Below are 20,160 nucleotides of genomic sequence, written 5' to 3' on the forward strand. Positions count from 1 at the left end.
CATGGGATTTTACTACTTATGGTGAATGATCTGTGTCACACAGAGCTGCAGCAAAGTCAAAACAGTTTGGATTTAAACCATCTTTCTAGTCAAAGTAGACTAATTTTCTAAAGCCATATGCTATGAAAGAAATGAAGAAACATTTTAATGCTATAAATACTTTATAAATGTGATTAAGTCCCTTGAAACTTTGCAGTTTGTCAAACTAAACCCCCTTAACTTTTAGCCACCTGTTGTAGGGATTTTACCAACACAAACTAGTGCATGATTGTAAAGAGGAAGGAAAATGATACACGGATGGTTTTCTAAATTCACTTCAGTTACAGATTCCAGGTGCACCTCTATCAGGTTTTTTTTATGCCTAGAGACAAAATGTTTTGCCAGTTCTTTGTAGAATGGCCTCAAACATATTCAGGATGCATTAAGGTTTAATATTAATTTTTTAAGTTCTGCCACAGATTCTTTATTGATTAAGATCTGGACTTTGACTAGACCGCTGTAACACATGAACAAATTCATTAAACTTCTCTAACTGGTTTATTCCCTATCCTCTGACTAAGCTTTCCTGTTCCTTTGGAAAATCATCAACACAGCATGATGCTTCCACCCCCGTGTTTCCACCATATATTATATTCTAAATAGGAACATTTTAATCTTGTATAACTAGAGTATTTTTTTCTACTTACTTGACTTGTGACAAACCACTTATGGATTTATTTGAACTCTTCTGACTCATCTTGTGGATCTATGCAGTTTCCCCTGAGCTCCTAAAGGCATTTTACTATAGCAGTCTGACTAATGTCTTCCTCGTTAGTCTTGGTGTGTGTTCCTATCTTAGGTTAGCACCATATGTTACAGGTTACCGTCTAAACGGCGGTGCTGAAATTTTCAAACCTTGTAAGTTTGGTTTTTTGTTAAGCTCAGCCTTCTTTAAACACCTCCACAACCATTTCCATTCTGTCTGCTGTCTTCCTTTGTGTTAACAAAGCTTTCCAAGTCCAGGTGGAGTTTATTTATAAATTATGGGATTTTTGAAGGAAACTGGTCACATTTTTTTATTTTCATATTTGCGTATCGGGCAGAAAAAATAGTGAATAAATATTCACTTACATCTTTTTACGCTTTTTGTCAGTGAAAGATTCTTTAAATCAGCCATTAAATCCTTCCACCTCACTATTATGCTCTAATTTGGTGTGTTTGATGACCTAATATCACAATTAATATGACAGAATGTAAACATTAAAGGGTATGAATAGATTTACATGGAGACATTTAGCTTGAATCTGTTCCCCAAAGGAATATTCATGACCTTATTCTCTTAAGGAAGTGGGGAAAAATATTTTTTTCGGGGTGTATCATACATAGATAAATGGGCTGTTTTTTCTAGCTTTTAAAGTCTCTCTGTTAATAAAATAATAGAGTAGCTATACACAAACCTTTTTAAATAAAACAATGTTTTTTTAAGAGCTGATTTTCATATTGCAGTCAAGCTTATCCTTTTCTTCAGAGTTTGAGCTGAAAAGCGGCCATGAGTTCTGCTGTGAGCCGAGGTAGCGTTACAGTGTGATTAATAAAGTCTGATTAAATGCAAAATTCAGGAAAACATGAACAACTCAACAGGAATTTGTGAACTGAAGAGAAACTGTTTAAAATGTGATTTTCTACTTTTTGCAGAAGAGTATCGCTGCATACGCCACCACTCCGATAACGGCCACTAAAGCAGCGCCTCTGAACAGCAGCTCAGAGGAGCTCAGAGGTTTGGTCTTAGGTGCACCGGGCTGCGGCTCCAGCCTCTTCAGTGGTGTCACGCCAGCTGAATGTTCTCCATCTTCCTGGAGGGGGATCTGTGAGAATTTAGCTTCAGGAATCTGTTGAAGCTCTGGAGCGTTTGGTGACAGGATAGATGGAGGGTGAAGCCCCAGAGTGGAATAGTGCTCGTCGACTTCAGAGGCGGTGGTCGAAGGGACGGGGGTGGACGTCGTGGAGGGGGGGTCCAGTTTGACAATAGGCAGCAGAGGCAGGGCCATTGGGGGAACCACGTGTCTGAACTCTGCAGGCTTGCTTTCCGCGTGACTTTTCTCTGTGGACACCAGAAGCTCCGTTGTTTCTGGAGCTTGGAGGTCCTGTATCTCCAGCTCCCTCTCCAAACCAAGCATGCTCAGCACATTTACCCTCAGCTCCTCGTCCTCATCCTCTTTTCTAGAACTCCTTCCGTCTGTTTCCTCAAACATCTCTACCTCCTCCTGCTCTAGATGGACCATGTCAGAGTAGGAGGAGTGGTTCTCATCCCCAGCTAAAACGGGCCCGTCGTCGCTGTCCAGGCTCTTGGTGTCCTCAGGGTCCATGTCGCCCATGGTGGACCAAGACTCTGCCAGCAGGCTTTCACTGTGCCAGGGTCCAGAGGTCTCTGTCTGGGTGAGAGGCAGAGAGGCAGGACTGCAGGATCCAACCTCCATGCCTCCCCCACCCCCCCTGCTGGACTCGACTGGGGCCTTTCCCTCCAGAATGAAGGCTGGCTGCAGAATACAGAAATCAGGTGTGAAAAACTCACAATAAGGTTCTTTGGCAATACAGCTCCTTACAATAGCATTAAAAACCTGTTAAAATGCAAACATATTCCTGTTTTACAATGGCCTCTTCAAAGCAGAGACCTAAACCTGAATGAGAACCTTTGAAAATTAGGGCTGCAACTAACGATGATTTTACAAATCCATTAATCTGTTGATTATTTTTCCAAAGGTTCCTTAAAATAGACTTTTTAGGGAAAAAAACTAGGTGAAACTAAAACCTTTCCGCTTAAGTTCTGGATGGACCATATTGATCGATAAAAAAGTTTTTTGTTTTTTTTTATCTTAAATTAAAAATGTTTTTGTTTTTTTACAATTTTGCTATAATTACTGCTCTAAGTGCTCTGTCAGCTAAAGGCATGTTTTAGACACTATATTATGGGAGAATTATCCTGCCATAATGCAAGAGCACATAATTTCAATTTGAGAAAAGAATTAATCTTCTTAAGGTAATAATTAAGATAATAATTTAATATGTCGGTTCTTTGCTTTTGTACATAACAAACCACTAATTGTTTAAAATTACTTCAGAATTGTTTGGGTTATCCATAAGTACTGAACTTTGCTGAATCGAGCCACAAAACTACTGTAAATAGCAGTTTCAGCTGACGCTCTTATAAGTGGCGTAGTAACACAGGCACACTCAGTAGGGTTAAACAAGCGCACCCTTTCTGAGGCTGTCGTTCTATTGGCTGGAAAGGTTGCTAGGCGGCGATCCAACTGCAATCCGAGAGAGAGCAAAAAAAATCCGCAAGCAGAGCCTACGGGTTTGCGAGCGTATCTGAGATTCGAGCAGAGCGCGGTTTGTGCGCGAAGAGAAGGAGGCAAGCGAGAGGAGAAAATATCTGTGCAAGAAGCATTAAATCTGAGAGAAGAAACAAAGATTTGAGAGAGAAGAGAAAATATTTGAGAGAGCGCATGTTTTGAGTGTGAGCATTATAAGTTTTGAGTGCAAGAAGATGAAATTCTTTTCTCAAATTGATATATGATATATACTCCAGTTAATAGTTAATTTATTTTAAAATAAGTAGATTTTTTTCAATAATCGGTTAATCATAATTAATCCGATTAATTGTTTCAGCCCTAATGAAAATACACAAAACTGATGTTCACATGGTCTCCATCCAGACTACCTGAGCTTTAGGGCAACATCTTCAGTCTTACTGCTGATTGAGGCTCTTCCTAAACTCAACATTCAACAGATTATTCTAATTATTATTATACTTCACAAGGGCGTAGGTTTGATTTTAACTTTGGTAGGGACACGATTGGTCGGGTGTCATTGGTGCTATGCAATATGCACGCCCTTTTTTATGCTCGATGTGAGCATCCGTACTGATAAGAGGAATTCAATGTTAAAAGAGAAAAGCATAATTTTGCTACATTAATAAAAATTAAATAAAAAAAACACTACACTCATTAGATGCTGTTTATCAATGTTTGAAGCATTAATTGATTATTTCAATAATCGTCAACTAATTTAATAATTGATTCATCATTAACTGGAGTATAAAGACTCTAAAACATAATATAAATGTAAAATGTGTCTTTTTCCAACAGAGCAACCCACTTAGATCAGTAATTATACCAAAATTGTAAAACTACAATACATATATATAATCAAAATTCTCCATCCAGAACTCCTCATGTGGAAATATTTTAGTTTCACCTGGTTTATTTAGACATCACCTGAAGCACTGAATGGCAGCTGCTTCACCTACAAGCTGCCCTGCATCATTATTACTGGATATCTGTGTTTCCTATAATCATATAATGTATAAGTGCATTTTTAATAGTAAAGGATTAAATGTAACACAACCTTTTATCATTGTCCTATATTGCTACTGTCTGACTGTATAAATAGCTCCTTATGTATATTTTCTTTTTAGTGGCATCATCTACAAACACAACACTGAGAATGAGCCTAAGTTTATTAAAATATAAAATCACTTTTAACAATTATAAAAGACAATATAACACTATCTTATCTGTAATTTAATAATATCCAAAATAAACAGTCAGATTCCAGCATTTTTACCAGACATTAATGTTTGTACTAATTTACTTATAGACTGTGTGGAAATCTATGTAAGATAAAATCAATGTTAATATTCTTCATCTGTTTGTTCTTCTCTTTATCCTATTTCTAGAAGTATAAATAGTCAATTAAATTATTATTATTATTTGGAACCCTAATTATGCTTTTTAAACGATATACAGCAGATGTTTAGCCGCCATTTCTTGTTGTTTTCCTCTATAAGAGAAATAACACCTGCTAATAATTATACCTGAACTTCCTCAGAGTCATCAAAAAATGAAACCAGTAACAGCAACTAAATATTGGTAAAAAGGAAACCGTCACATTTTCTTTTTTAGGTGGCTGTGGCTAAGAATCAGAAATGTTGATGGCTTACAGCCTTTATTTGCCCATTTTGTGTCTTCAGAACTCCTGGCTGACTCAGAATATTTCGTTTTATAAAAGAAAAAAAAAGGTTTTTGTTTTTTAGTGTACATGATATTCATTTTTTTTATTGGGACTAGTTTCATAGTCTAATATTAATTGTAGTAACCGCTGCATTCTAGTGTGAATAAATTTTCAATGTTGTGCTCCAAGCACAGCGGACTAGAAAACAGCCAATCAGAAAGAGAGAAGGCGGGACCTAAGGCAGAACAGCCAATGAGAGTGGAGTTAAACAGCGCAGCACAGTTCAATGCGCTGCTAGGTGAAAGGGACAGGAGAGACCAGGCAGAGGAGCTGCGAGAGGATAAGAGCCACTGCTGTAAATTATAAACATGTTGCTCACATCCAATTATTGGTCGGGACAATTAGGACGGTTCAAAACTTTGGTAGGGACATGTCCCTATGGTCCCTATGCAAACCTACGCCCATGATACTTCATATAAAAAATTATCCAGTTTTTCAAGACAGTATAACTGACTTGCATTGATTCTTTGCGTTACTAGATAATTCCTCTGGTCTGCAGCCTCCGTGACGTCAGCATGCCTGCCTCTGGAAAAAATTGCTCACTTGCTCCTATGTGCCGCTATCTTTAGCCTTGCATATCTTGCTATGTTTAGGTCCTGTATACATATCCATCTGCCAATCAAGAACTGGAACCTCACAGCTTCAAATGCCACCTAGAGTAGTAATCCAAAATCTACCCAACTGATTTAAGGTGCGTACTTTGAGTTCATATTCCAACCTTAAAAACGTCTATCCCCTAAAAATCTAAAGGTCTTTTTATCATGAATTTTTCAGAGATGTGCCTCCAGGTCACGTGTTGACCTTCTTGTGGCAAAACTTTTGTTACTGTAACTCGTACCCCTCATGCCAGTCCCAGAATAGATATTTGTAACACTCTCTGCTCGCTATTGTATCGTATTCACTGCATGATGTTCTTCAGAGCTGTCTCTGGTTTCTGGGCTGGTTTCCTTATGAGGAATAATCCTCATACCCGTCTTCTCTGGGCGTCAATCTGTGTCATATTTGCACCTAATTTCCATAAACAGGGGAGACTTAAATCTGGGTTATGTTGCTCATTAAGAGAAGCAAAATATATGCAAAAAAAATAGATAAGTGACTGCAGGACTTATCAGGTTCTTGCTATTTCGGCTAACTATTCAAATTTTAACGCCAATATCTAATAAAATCTGTGTTTTATTTGTGTTTTTAGATTGGATAAAATTTTATGAAAATAAAATAGATTTAAATTTGAATTTCATTATTTTTGTTTGGTGAAAATTACATCTGCTGTATTCTACCTAAATCCATCAGAACTTCATGACGTTCGTGAAGCTGATACTTGTTTAGTTTGTTTAAAGCTGAATTAAATGGAACTGAGGCTGAAAATTAATCTAATTCAGCTGAACTTTGAATTTGAGTTGAAATAGAAACTTTTTTTTAAATCAATATGATTCAGTTTAACACTTATTGCGAATTACACTCCAGCTAATTTAAGTTGAATTGAATATTAATTGTGTTTATTTTAAACCTTCATAAAATGAACAAAAGTGCATTTTAGTTGATCTGAGTTAACAAAAGCGTGTTTGATTTTATATCTAATCAATGTTAAATGATTCAGCTGAACTCATTCAGTTAATCCTACAGTTGATTTTAAAGGTTATGAATTTTATTTGGCTCCATTTGGTTTACACCTAATTTCATCAAATATTTTTTAATTAAGTTAAATAAAATTTCAATTGTTTACGTAACTGTAGTTGAAAGTTTAATTAGAAAATGATTAGATACATTTTTAGGGTTAAATTAAAGCAAAGTTAAACTAAATCTAGTCAATTCACACAGATTTAAACTAAAAAGGAACTAAATTGATGACAGCAAATTAAGATTAACACAGTTACACTATTTTAAACATTAACCTGTTGTCTTTTGTGTTTTATTCTCTCTGGTCATTGATGTGTTTTTACATGTTTAAAACAATTAAACCCAAACTTACTCAACTTTAAATTAAATGTGAAGGTATATTACATTATATTTTTACAAACATAATATTAATCTGAATATTGAATCGAGTTTAAAATGTCACACTCAAAATTTAACTGAACTAAACTTAATTGAATAGGGTTACGATGAAAATAAAACAAACATTGCAATATTTTTGGATGCAAACATGAAGTATAATTTCAGAGCCAGCATTAATGGTCTAAAAATGTGCAGAACATTAAAGCAAGTTCTGGCGTATATACTTTACATTTTAATAGAGTGTGCAAAATATGTGCAAATATAGAAATTATTAAACTCCGGTTTGCAGATAAATGTCTAACTTTTTAGTGTTTATTGCTTGTTCAGTCGTTGTCACTTGTTTACATATGTGAAGCATTCATTTATCCGTTATGGTGTATTGCCTTTATGTTGAGGCTCTTAGATTTTTGCACAAAAGTATAATTTAAAGTGCTTGACAGATTTAAAACAAGGATGCAGGGATTTCTCCAAACACATTTATTAGGTCTCCAAACAAACTAGTTTGGCCACTTATGCAAGAATGTGTTGTTATTTATGTTAAACTTTTGGAGACTGGTAGCAAAAATAGACCAACACCAGTTTAATAGATTAATACGAGTGATACCATTAAGATCAAAGGATGACTTTAATATGATCATCATGCCTAAGAAAATGAACTCCACTATAAGTTTTTGTGTCCTGTAGGCCTGTGCAGACTGTAGCAGCAGCTTGCCTCATATGAACAATAACATTAGTCATCCAGCATGCCTCATCTGCATCTCTACAAGCTCAGAAGCAGACCCTGATTTACAGCCCCACATTCATATGTGGTTTCCATCTGATCCTTTACATCAGGAGCAGATTGTGTTGAATTAAATAATGAGATTTAGGCCCAGATTTCTGTGCTAACGTGCAGCCGACAGGTTAGAGAAGGTCAGCTTTCAATGTCAAGTGAAAGATTGCTGTTTGCTTCTCATCTTTTGGAACCCTGGCTGCACCGGTTTTGCGCAACACCCAGAAACAATTAGCAGTTTTACTCTGGACAGAATAAGTCATCAATATTTAATGAAACTCAAAAATGATTGGTAAGAAAAACAGGAATACCTCTGTCCTCTGTGGAAGAGTTGCTAGATGAGGAGCAGGTCAAAGTGTGACGTGCATTCAGAGACAAAGCCACAGATCAGCAGATCGGCAGAAATTCATTCTGGCGCTGGTAAGGGAATAACAAGGTGGACAGGCTGTGCACAAGTGTCTCTCCCTCTCTCACACCCACCCACCTTACAAATCCATGACATAACAGTTGGCAGTAGTTGAGTCAATCGTGACTTTGCTGATCATCCCAACTGGAAAAGCATGGACAGTAAAGTAAGTGGATACGGAAAATAGGGGTAAAAGAAGACTGACCTTCTAATCAAAGTTTAACCTTTGTGTTTGTGGCCTGTAAAGAGGTCAGCAGATCTGTGATCAGTGCGTTAGAGCTTTACTCAGGTAAAGAGTCTGTGGAGTTTCACACTGGCTGTCCTAACAGATTAGAGAGCACAGCAGGTGCTGCTAACACTGACATGAGTGGAAAATGCTTGACTGACCGTCAAAGAGCTATTTCTAATGCCAAACTTTCCAGCTACTAGCTCCCCCTGCTGGCAGCACTTCAAAAAACCCAAAAACCTCAGGTGTGTCAGGAAGATTTTGTCATGCAGTCACAGAATTTTTCTTTTTTATATAGCATGCTCAGTGTTTTTCTACTTTCATAAATCAATCAGTCTTTGTACAGGTTATCTGCCTTTAATCAAAGTTTTTTATAAATGGCATATTTTAGTGCTATGTTTTACAATCTCATGCTTCCTCTTTGTTCGTAACTTCCTCTGTTTACTGTCATTAAAGTAGCTATTGACTCTGTATAAATAGTTTAGGAATGTTCCAATGAAAAAAATGTGTATCTTTATCTGAGTACTTAAGCAAATACAAAGAATGTGACATTACAAACAGAAAAAAAGGTGATATACTATAATACGAAAGCACATGTACACAGTAATGGTGGTTTGGATGTAAAAAAAAAAAATTATTTCTTGAATAGTTCTGCAGATTTTTACAAGTGCTGCATCCTGTATATTTAAGGAGGGATTCAAAGTCATAATCTTAATTTGCAAGATCCTTGTGAGTCTCAAGTGTATTCTAAACCTCTGATTGTTAATTAAAATTTATAAAGGAATTAGTTGAGGTAAAAAAAAAATGTTATCTGAACTGTTAGACTATAATATTATGCTTGATCTCATTAATATGACTGCAAAATACTTTTTTGTCAGCGATATGACTGAATATACATGACTGCACAAATGTATAGGACTTTTAAAGTCAAAACTAGGATTTCTTTCTTATCTTATATTTGTGTAATAATCTTTGGTATTTATGAGTTGTAATATGTTTATGATTCTGAATCTTAAAATTGAACATCTAAATGTAGAGCTTTTTTTGTACATTGAGTTGTCATAATTTGGATTTTACATCCTCTTTCGTTCTGTTATACTTATAACTTTGAACTCACTATTCCTGTAACTGGGGCTCTAATTTTTATAAATGTCATTATTTAAGTGGAAAATCGAATCTTGTATCTAATAACTTTGAATATGAAGACCATTTATCTTGTGAATATAGCTAAAAGTCATCATTATTACTGTGTTTTGGTTAAAACTTTTAAATATGACTACAATAGCTAAATAACTCTATATCATACTTTTAAAAAAATAAAAAAGGCTTAGACTTTTGGAGGACATAGGGACCCCCATTTCATCATTCTGCTTCATTCTCTCTCTGTTCTCCTATTCTGCAGAATCTGTTAGTTCAATCTCTAACCTTCTGCTCTCTCTGCTTTTCCTCAGAGTAGCTTTGCCTCGTCTGTTCCTGTTTGACTGTGACGTCATCCTGGAAAGAAACATCAGCTGTGCTGCTTCTATCAACACCCTTGTTTATAGATGTTGGAGATCGGCCTGTTTTCCAGTGTGGTCCTGTTTCTCTGACTGTGACTGAGTGGATGTGCTCTCTTCGTCCTCTGGAATGGGAGCTGCCTTGGAGCTCGTCTGCCTGGCTGTGTGTTTCCTGGACGGGGCCGCCTTTTACAGCTGCTTTTTGTATCTCTGCTTCTGTCTCCTTGAACCCCAGTCGGCCTCGGCAGATGGCCGCTCACACTGAGCCTGGTTCTGCTGGAGGTTTCTTCCTGTTAAAAGGGAGTTTTTCCTCTCCACTGTCGCTACAAGCATGCTTAGTGTGGGGGATTGTATTTGAGTCAATGAGTTAATGCAATCAACTGGTTTTCCTTGGATAGAAAACTTTGTATCAATTTGACTGTATGATCTGGTTGAACTGTAAAGTGCCTTGAGATGACATGTGTTGTGAATTTGGCGCTATATAAATAAACTGAATTGAATTGAATTGAATTAAATAAGCAGCGATTTTATTTCTCCAACATCGCTTTCAGGATTTTTTTGTTTGTTTTTACTCTATTTTAATATGACACTTCGGGCAGATATATTGGCAAAAAGGGCTTTAGAGGGAACAATAATAATTACAATTCCTTTTGGGAAAGGGGAAGGAAAATCACTTATTAAGAGTAAAGAAATTGAAAAATGGCAAACGAGGTGGAACGAAGATAAGAAAGGAAGAAGATTATATAAGGTACAAAAATCAGTTTTAAATAGAATCATTAATGAGAGAAACAAAAGGGAAGAAATAATAATGATCAGATAAACAGTGGGTCATACCTATTTAAATTAGAATTTATATTTAATAGGGAGGAAAAATAATGATAAATGTGAAGGATGTGGAGAAAAAGAAAGTGTAGAACATGTATTGATGAACTGGAAAACGTATAAACATGAAAGGGAGAAATTGAGAAGAATGGTTGGAAGGACAGGCAAAGAATTAAGCCTTAAAGGAATATTGGGAAATAAAGGAAATATAAAGAATATTCACAGATTAAGGAAAGCATTATTTATTTATCAACAGAATACAAAATAAAAATGTTTTATTTGATGTAAAGTAATGTTGCTACACACTCGTGTACAGTAGGTGGCGGTATGCACCTTAAAGTTGCTTGCGATCGGCCATAATAGAAAAGAAGAAGAAGAATATGACACTTCGCTCCCCGGTCCAGCAGGGGGCGGTAATTCGCCTGTGAGCCGATAGCTCCCCGCTGCTGAAGCAGAAACTAGCATCAGGTGATTCCTGCTGGTCAGCTGATCTGCCGTAGACATCTTTACGAGTCACGACTGCGGAGATTAATTCAGACCGTATCCTTTGTCATTTTCAGGTATATTTACGTATTTAACGTTTCTTCATTCATTTGAAATATAAATATTGTTAGTGTTAACTGACTGCTTTCGTTGGCTGCTTTTAAAACCGTGTTTGTGGACGTTTTCCCCCTCCTGCAGGCCTCGGTGGACCTTTAACAGCGGTGACCATGGCGCTCAGCGATGCCGACGTTCAGAAGCAGGTAACAAAGTGTTCAAACACTCAGCTTTACTCCATTATATCTCATATTGGTAGATTATATTTCGTTTTGCTAATGTATAAACTACGACGTTTTTAAAACGTATTGCTTTGAGCTGTTTTACTTCAGTAAGGATGATGACATTGATAGGTTAAACCTGTCTATAGGTGTTTTAATAGGGGGTTAATTTATGCCTAGTTTGTGTAAACATGGATCTAAAGCTGGGGTTGTGAAGCAGTTATTGTGACCACATTTCCTAACAATCACATGATAACCACACGCTAAGGCCCAGGGAGGAACTTGGTGAGTGATTAAGATGGAAAATAACCTTCAGAGGATCCATTCGGCTGCAGAATGTGTCTGAAGATGGCTGCAAATGTCTAAATCATCTATGTTATGTCTAGGCAGCAAAATGTATGGTAAAGTGATCTTAAAGATGAGGTTTTCCAGCTATCTGAAGATATTTGCTTTTATTTTTTTTTTAATGAGTTCAATATGACTATATTCTTGACCAATCAGTATGAGATTCATTTAGTTTCAGTTGTTAAGTCCAGAAATTAAGCACCCAAACCCCTGATGTCACCAAATAACAGGCTGCTTTTTTTTTTAAGTCACTATAACAACTCCCCCTATGCAGATTTTTACATTTTTCTCACTTTCAAACTTTACCACGTTATTAAAATCACAATTAAACTGTTTTTATTCATTTATTTTGGGTTAATATAGAACAGGGAGTGGTGCATGTTTGGTAAGTGAAATTAACTTAATCAGGGTTTCTGCATGTCATTAAAAGTCATTAAATTATTATTTTTTAAATTAAGGCCTTAATTGGCATTAAAATTCATTCAATTTGATAATCGTGGCATTAAAATGCTTCGGAAAAGAAGCTTGAGGCGGAGAAAAGGCTAGAGAATGGGGGAAAATGCAAATTTGAACCAAAGTGGCGGGAAAACAAGGAACTCGGGACACGGCTGCAGCCTGTCCATGGTGAAGATGGGGAAGGATTTTACCGTGTGTATATGTATATATATATATATATATATATATATATATATATATATATATATATATATATATATATATATATATATATATATATATATAAAAAGTCGTGGGTATTTGTTGATGGCATTAAGATTATTTCTAAGAGCATTAAAAAGCATTAAATAAGAGTTACTCATTCATGTATAAACTCTGTTATTGTTTTTATTTAATTATTGTGATAAAGAGTCTAGAAAGGGCTCAGTATCTTTGTAATCTACCCCATTTTATCTCATAATTCAAAATTAAATCCACATCAACAAGCTTTCTTCCAGATGTAAGGTAATTTCTTAAAGGAGTCCACTTAAGAGAGTGAACTCATGCATTTTGAATACAAAGTTTGTTTCTCTTAGATTAGTGCTATGTATCGTATGTAGGGTAGTTGGCAGAGAAAATAAGAGGGTTTTGAGCTGCTATGAATCTGTTTTGCAAACACTACATTCAGTGTTCAAAAGATGTAGTAAAGTAGACCTATAAAGAAGTGTTGAACCTTAAGTGTTTGCTGCAAATGAGTAGTACCTAAAAGTCATCATTTAAAAGAGTAGCAACGGAAAAATATGAAAAACAGATCTTTGTGAATGTTATAAAGCTTTATTTTACTTGGATTGTGAAGCTACTTTACACCTGAGTGGCTAAATAATTGCTAAATAATGTTTAGCGAGAGGAGATCTACCAAGAGCAACAGTGCTGGATTTAAATCTAGTTTAATCTCTGAACCTTAATGTGTCGTTCCACTGTTGGTTCTTCAAATTTGAAGGCGAGTAGTTTTATGAAATGCCCTAAAGAACCAGAGATTGCACACAAGCTGCTAGCTTCTGATGAAACTATCTAGTTTCCTTTTCATTTTTTAAGTTTCTTTCTGTCCTTTACAAAATACTAAATTTGGTCTATAAATTTGTATGTAGTTACAAATCTAAACTACATGTGACTAATAAGATGTGATAAGATTTTGTTTTTATTAAAAAAGTTTTTTTGTTTTTTCCCACTTCTCCTTGTCTTTTTCTACAGATCAAACATATGATGGCCTTCATCGAGCAGGAGGCCAATGAGAAGGCAGAGGAAATTGATGCAAAGGTAAACACACGCTGTCATCGTCACACATTACAGCTTTGACTGGTAGTTTCGTTAATACAGTTATTTTTTCCAATCTCTCACATTTATTTTCTGCCTTCTAATAGTTTTCTGAACCACAGTTATTGGACATGAGAAATCATATGTTGCCTGCAGGATTTGTTAGTGTTAAACCAGGAAATCTTATTTCTTTTTGTCTAAAATTCAGACAGGGAATATTCGGAAAATCTGCAAAAATCAGGCCTTCATTTTAGTCTTTATTTTATATTATTATCACCATTAAGCAAGTCTTGATATCTATTAAACTTGAAATTGATTCTTGAAAGATTTTGGTACCCAGGGATGGAAAGAATGAGACAGACATTTTAATCCTGCAATTGATACAACCTGCCACTAGAGGGCGGTAAAGGCTGCATATCAATGCAACTGAAATTTTCATCTATAAACGTTTTGTTTGTTTTTCTTAACATATAATGTTTTATATATGTCTAATGTCTATATTGGATATATATTAATGTTTTATGGGTATTTCTACATTTTGATTCTCACGCTTATGTAAAAAATCTTTTTCAACCTATATATTGCAATAAAACGTTTTTACTAGATTTAAACTTTTTTATCTTAACATAGAATAACTAAAGAATATTGAATTTTTCTTTAACTTTTTTCACGATTTAATTTAGTAAATTATTTATTGCTTGTTATAATTATGTAAAGAACAATCAGCTTCTAATTTTAAAAGTTTTTAAGATCTCAGTAGAGCTAAAAAATGTTTTAACTTCCAAATGTTATCACATAGTTATTACAAAAGCAATTCAGTTATTTTTACCAGATTTAAATGTATTATTTTCTACCCACCCATCCTTTTGTTGTTCAGTATATAAATTTTTTTAATCAATGAACTTGAAAACCACAAATAATTTTAGAATTTAACTTACCTGTGCACCGTAAACTGAGCTCTATAAAAACCTTTCAAAGATGAACTGTGGTGTTTAAAGCCAGCCTGAGTAAGGATGTGTTGGAGGATAAATAAATTACGTTCGTTTCTTTCAATTCAGTACAAATTACAAATGAAATTCATGAAAACATGTATAATTATGTTATATATATAATTTAATGCTTAAGTCTGAAGAAGTGATCTTTTAGACATGAACTCTTTTTGCAGGCAGAGGAAGAGTTCAACATTGAGAAAGGCCGACTGGTCCAAACCCAGAGGCTGAAGATCATGGAGTACTACGAGAAGAAAGAGAAGCAGATTGAACAGCAGAAGAAAATGTGAGTCATGGCCAGACATCACAGGACGCATCAAGTCTATTTATCTCTCACTTTAGCTGTTTTAAGAACAAAGAAGCGGCTGTATACACAGCAGTGTTTCTGTAATTGTATTTAACCGCTTCACCCTGGGCTGCTCTTTAATCAGCCCACCTCCCAACCGTCTGCACGGCTTCTTGGTGGATAAAAATAGTCCCCTTTAGAAATCTAAGCAGCTCCAATGTGTCTGTTATTTGTCTAACAGCCAAATGTCAAACCTGATGAACCAGGCTCGACTGAAGGTGCTGAAGGCCCGTGATGATATGATCTCAGTAAGTGTGAATCCTTTTTTCATCATCCCAAACACACTAATCGGATAAGACTCACAGGTTTGGTGAAAATGATGAACATTAAATATATATGTTTCCCCCGTAGGACATGCTGAACGAGGCTCGCCAGCGGCTCGCTAACATCGCAAAAGATCCAGCCAGGTATTCGGCTCTGATGGACGGATTGATCCTGCAGGTCTGTTTGCTCTCCCTGCTTCAGTTCACATCTGCTTTTTAGTTTAGTTTATTCCAAACCAGTAAGAGAACAAAATATTTTATAAATCCTTCCAATTTGGTAAGAAAAGGATGAAAATGAATATAATGTTTACTACAGAATACAGAAAGAAAATTAAGTCTTACCCTCAATTCCTTCATCACATGGCTGCTACCTTCCACAACTCAGTAACTACATTTTTAAGTTTTATATTAACGTGCAAGATTACTTAAATAATAATGTACTTAAATAAAAAAATCAACATGCATATATGCATCTGTATTTATTATAGCCCCATACAGACATTAGAAACAAAATCAGACCCTGCTGCCTTTTATTGATAAATATGTGAACAGTGATTGATTTGATCAGTTTTAAAGTTTAACACATTCAGACTAACAAACCTTGTGCTTGTATGTACAATTTCAGCCGCCTTAAAGGAATAGTACACCCAAAACATGATTAGCCTTCATTTTCTACTCACCCCCATGCTGAACAACACTCTGGAGTACTTTTTTGATATCTCAAATGCATCTGGAGATCTGGGAGGCTTCTTGCTGTCTGCTGACATTCAAATAATGGAGGTCCATGGTGACCGAGGCAGAAAGGTCCATAAAAGTCCGCAAAAAACGTGTCAATATTCCTCCATACTGCTCGTCCAATGTATTCCAAGTGTCCTGTGTGGGTAGCATCCAGAATTTACTCGAAACGAAGTCATTTAGAATGTTTTTAGAGCATAAACAGTAGTGTATAGGATTTCCTGAAAGCGCGCGCCAGCGCGTTCAGGACGCTACGGAAGCCGGCAGACCAAACCAGATGAAAGTGCGCATTCAGCGTCTGCTCTGCCGATAATGCAAGCGTAGAAGAAGAAATGTGCTGTTTACCTGTGCAAAGAAAGAAACAACGAAAGAAAAATTTCTGAGGACTTCAGTGTTGAGGAAGAGCATGAGTTCTTTGCCGAGCTGAATGCGCTGGTTTGGTCTGCCGGCTTCCGTAGCGTCGTGAACGCGCATGTGCGCGCTTTCAGGAAATCCTATACACTACTGTTTATGCTCTAAAAACATTCTAAATGACTTCGTTTCGAGTAAATTCTGGATGCTACCCACTCAGGACACTTGGAATACATTGGACGAGCAGTACGGAGGAATATTGACACGTTTTTGTGGACTTTTATGGACCTTTCTGTCTCGGTCACCATAGACCTCCATTATTTGAATGTCAGCAGACAGCAAGAAGCCTCCCAGATCTCCAGATGCATATGAGATATCAAAAAAGTACTCCAGAGTGGTGTTCAGCATGGGGGTGAGTAGAAAATTAAGGCTAATCATGTTTTGGGTGTACTATTCCTTTAAGCTATAATTTCAATATTAGTGTGTGATATATTTTTATTGGCTTTCTATAGCAGTTGTACACTATTAAAAATAAAACAAAAAAAACTATAAAATCAAAAATAATACAACAGTTGGGACTGCAGGAATGAGGGAACAAAAAATTACCAATTTTTGGAAATTGTCCCAAATTTCTATGGACATAAACTGAGCATTAAGTTAATTATAATCTGATAATTATTCAACTTTATAACTGAGACACTTTTTAGAAACCCTGCTCTCAATAGTTTTTCCCCAGAATCTAATTTCTGATGCATTGTCTATACAAAATATCTCCATTATCGATGTAATTTCCTAAGAACATCACACATAAATTCACATAAATTTAGAGCTAATTTATCAAATAATTATTTTAGTTTGACTGGTTCATTAATTCTTATTACTATAACCAACCAATATATTCTTCTGTAAAAATGACTGGATTCAATTGAGGCTGTCTGATGTGATTCAGTTCAATTCAGTTTATTTATATAGCGTCAATTCACAATACATGTCATCTCAAGGAACTTTATAGTTCAACCAGATCATCCAGTCAAATTGATTCAAAGTTTTCTATCTAAGGAAAACCAGTTGATTGCATCGACTCATTGAATCAAATACAATCCCTCACTGCTTAGTGTGAGGGATTGAGCATGATGTGGTCAAAAATAGAAAAGAATAGAATAGAATAAAATAGAAAATCCCTTGATTTTCGAACAATGGGGAAATTGCCAAAGATTAAAGCAAAAGTGGACACACAATCTGGACCTTAAAAATAATAAATGTTTTGCTATATAATCCTTTCATGTCCAGCTATCAGTAATTATAAATAATTATATTAATGTTTTTTTTTCTGCTGACTTTGAAATAAGGACCAGGAGAAAAAAATAGTTTAAATTGAAACTATTTAGCCTTTTAACCAACTACCATCTTTGCTTAGATTGACTGAGAGGTTGAAAGGCTAAATCCTTTCCCCTTTATTTCAGGGAAGTTATTAAAAATCTAATCAGATGTATTTTTATGGCCAGATACTAGTTTCATCCACAAATGGGGTTAATTTTGATAAGATGCATCATAAGGTAATTTCAATACATGAATTAAATGGCACAGATGAACACAGATCCCTGTGGGACGCCACATATGATGGACAAATTACCTGATTTAAATCTTCTTTAATCTTAAAGCCTTTTTTTTTTTTTTGTCAAATACTCCTGCTGTATTTTTTTCTTCTATGGAATATATTTATGATCTGCAGAATCAATTATTTTCATTTTTTTTAAAGGCTGTTTTTTTGTTATTGAAAAACTGCAGGAGGCGGCTCATTTTTAGGTTAAATTTCATAGACTGTAATAATGGAATATATTTTATTGGCTTCATTAAGTCAGACAGACACAGTTATCTGTTGACTATTAGCCCGCATTATTAGATTTACTGGGAACTTTCTTGAATTTGCCAGCAAATAACTTAATTGTATTATTCTGTACAATGATCGCATCCGTGGCATACAGATATTTCCATGCTTCTTAGAATGACTCTGAGCTTTCTGTTGTTTTAGATTTTACCCGTTTAGAGCATGTGAGTCTAATTACTGTTTAGGGTACTAGTTTGAAAAACAATCAGCTGCACAATCTCTATCTGAAAATGGACCCATTGTTTCAGTGAAACAGATTCTGCAAGCTGCAGGTTTTCTCTATCCAGTCTGACATAGGAGTCACTTTGTTTAATTTAAGAGGTGTGCACACCTTTCTGAAATGCATGGTTGCATAAGGCTTAGTTGCTTCATTAATTTAGTGCTTTGCTTTGGTTTACCACATTTAGTCTTAACTGTTTTAGCTGCTTTAGTGAGGCCCATCTCCCAAAGACGGCTGTGTTCTGTTTTTTACGACGCCTTCTTGTCTGTTTGCCACTAAAACACCCAACAGAAAATACAATGACGTTAAAACTTTGACTTTTTTTTTTTTATAATCTTTCATATTAGGGATTCTATCAGCTGCTGGAGACCAAAGTGACCATCCGCTGTCGTAAACAGGACGTTCATATGGTGAAGGTTGGTAAACTAAAACGGTTATTTTAAAATATTTGGGAGAGGAAACTTTTTAAACTATTTTGCTAATGTTTTATATTTTTACCTTAGACATGGCTATGTTAAATATTCAACTACTCTGTGAAAACTTTGTTTTTTAAGGCTTCCATTCAGAAGAACATCCCCATTTATAAAGCAGCTGTAAAGAACAACCTAGAGGTCCGGATCGACCAGGACAACTTCCTCTCTTCAGACGTGTACGCTGCACCTCCCCTCCTGGAACACGGCTCACATTATTCTCCTTAGTAGCCATCTTTAAATGATTTGTTTCGTTTTTCCTTTTGCGTCCCTGCAGGTCTGGAGGTATTGAGATCTATAACAGTGATGGGAAAATTAAAGTGTCCAACACCCTGGAGAGCAGACTGGACCTAATGGCTCAGCAGGTGGGAAACACTTCCTCTAATTTAGGATTTTAGCTTTTTTAATAAAGCTGCTGCTTTATTGCGAGCAGAATGAACTTTGAGGATTGAGATTTGTAAAGATGGAGGGACTCAGTTTCCGTCTGTGTTGTAAGGATCATCTGTTGTCACCTGATTCCTAAAACTGCAACTTTGTTCGCAGATGATGCCGGAAATTCGAGTGGTTCTCTTCGGCGCCAACCCCAACCGCAAGTTTTTGGATTGATTCCCTCCACCGTGTTTGAGAAGAAACACTTATTTTTATTTTGTACATGTCATGGAAGATATCATTCCTTTGTCTGTGAAACGGAATTGCTGATGCACATAAAGACGTGTTGTTTGTGTGATGTATTGCTGTTTGTCTCCTGACGGCGGCGCTTGCCGCAGCTGTGGGGACGGGTTTGCTCTGTGGTCTGTTTACAGCGGAGGGTCAGGATGTTTAACAGGTTCTACTCTTAATTGGATCACTTTTCATGACAAAAACAGCTTCTGTGTCACGGTTTCTGCTCATTATGTAAACCTGTCAGCACATTAAAAGCTGCATGGGCCATTGTGTAGCTAATGGGTGTCTCCTCCAACCTATCACAGACAAATAAATGGTCTCCTAGAAACGAAACCAAACCCCATACGCAACCTTAACGACTTAATTTATCGGTGTTACATCAAGTGTAAGTTCTTCTTGAAAAGTGAGCGATATCATTCCAGACGATGTGCTGTTTGTATATGAGGTTTCCAGATTAAATTATGTTGGTGTGCTTGTTTTTTTCTCTTGTTTCTGTTTGTGATCGTCTCCAACTGAAAAATGTTCAATGAGTAAATGTATAAACAAAATAAAGACGTCTAAATGATTAGCCCTTCCTGTGTGCTCCTCTTTTTGACTCATCCAGCTCATTCATG

General features: G+C 36.0%; 2 protein-coding genes across 2 annotated transcripts; one reads left to right on the forward strand and one right to left on the reverse strand.

Annotated features, from left to right (window-relative positions):
• Positions 1-1,306: 1,306 nt before the first annotated feature.
• si:ch211-214j24.14 (uncharacterized protein LOC559160 homolog) lies at positions 1,307-8,532 on the reverse strand. The gene is made up of 2 exons (XM_038275527.1): positions 8,131-8,532; positions 1,307-2,516 (listed from the first exon to the last, which is right to left on the reverse strand). The coding sequence occupies exon 2, from the start codon at positions 2,454-2,456 to the stop codon at positions 1,662-1,664; it is 795 nt and encodes a 264-aa protein (XP_038131455.1). The 5' UTR covers positions 2,457-2,516; positions 8,131-8,532; the 3' UTR covers positions 1,307-1,661.
• A 2,636-nt stretch (positions 8,533-11,168) lies between these two features.
• atp6v1e1b (ATPase H+ transporting V1 subunit E1b) lies at positions 11,169-20,114 on the forward strand. The gene is made up of 10 exons (XM_038275528.1): positions 11,169-11,329; positions 11,451-11,512; positions 13,559-13,624; positions 14,787-14,896; positions 15,138-15,204; positions 15,308-15,397; positions 18,761-18,829; positions 18,968-19,062; positions 19,161-19,248; positions 19,427-20,114. The coding sequence occupies exons 2-10, from the start codon at positions 11,480-11,482 to the stop codon at positions 19,487-19,489; spliced, it is 681 nt and encodes a 226-aa protein (XP_038131456.1). The 5' UTR covers positions 11,169-11,329; positions 11,451-11,479; the 3' UTR covers positions 19,490-20,114.
• The last annotated feature ends 46 nt before the right edge of the window (positions 20,115-20,160 follow it).

The sequence above is a fragment of the Cyprinodon tularosa genome, unplaced genomic scaffold (assembly GCF_016077235.1).
Source record: "Cyprinodon tularosa strain WSP-4 unplaced genomic scaffold, ASM1607723v1 ctg965, whole genome shotgun sequence".
Lineage (NCBI taxonomy): Eukaryota > Metazoa > Chordata > Actinopteri > Cyprinodontiformes > Cyprinodontidae > Cyprinodon > Cyprinodon tularosa.

Excerpts from the sequence above, each read along its gene's own strand:
- si:ch211-214j24.14 (XM_038275527.1), bottom strand. The coding sequence starts at position 2,456 with ATGGAGGTTGGATCCTGCAGTCCTGCCTCTCTGCCTCTCACCCAGACA.
- atp6v1e1b (XM_038275528.1), top strand. The coding sequence starts at position 11,480 with ATGGCGCTCAGCGATGCCGACGTTCAGAAGCAG. Across the intron at positions 14,897-15,137 it reads ATTGAACAGCAGAAGAAAAT|CCAAATGTCAAACCTGATGA; the intron begins GTGAGTCATGGC and ends TTTGTCTAACAG. Across the intron at positions 15,205-15,307 it reads CCCGTGATGATATGATCTCA|GACATGCTGAACGAGGCTCG; the intron begins GTAAGTGTGAAT and ends TTTCCCCCGTAG.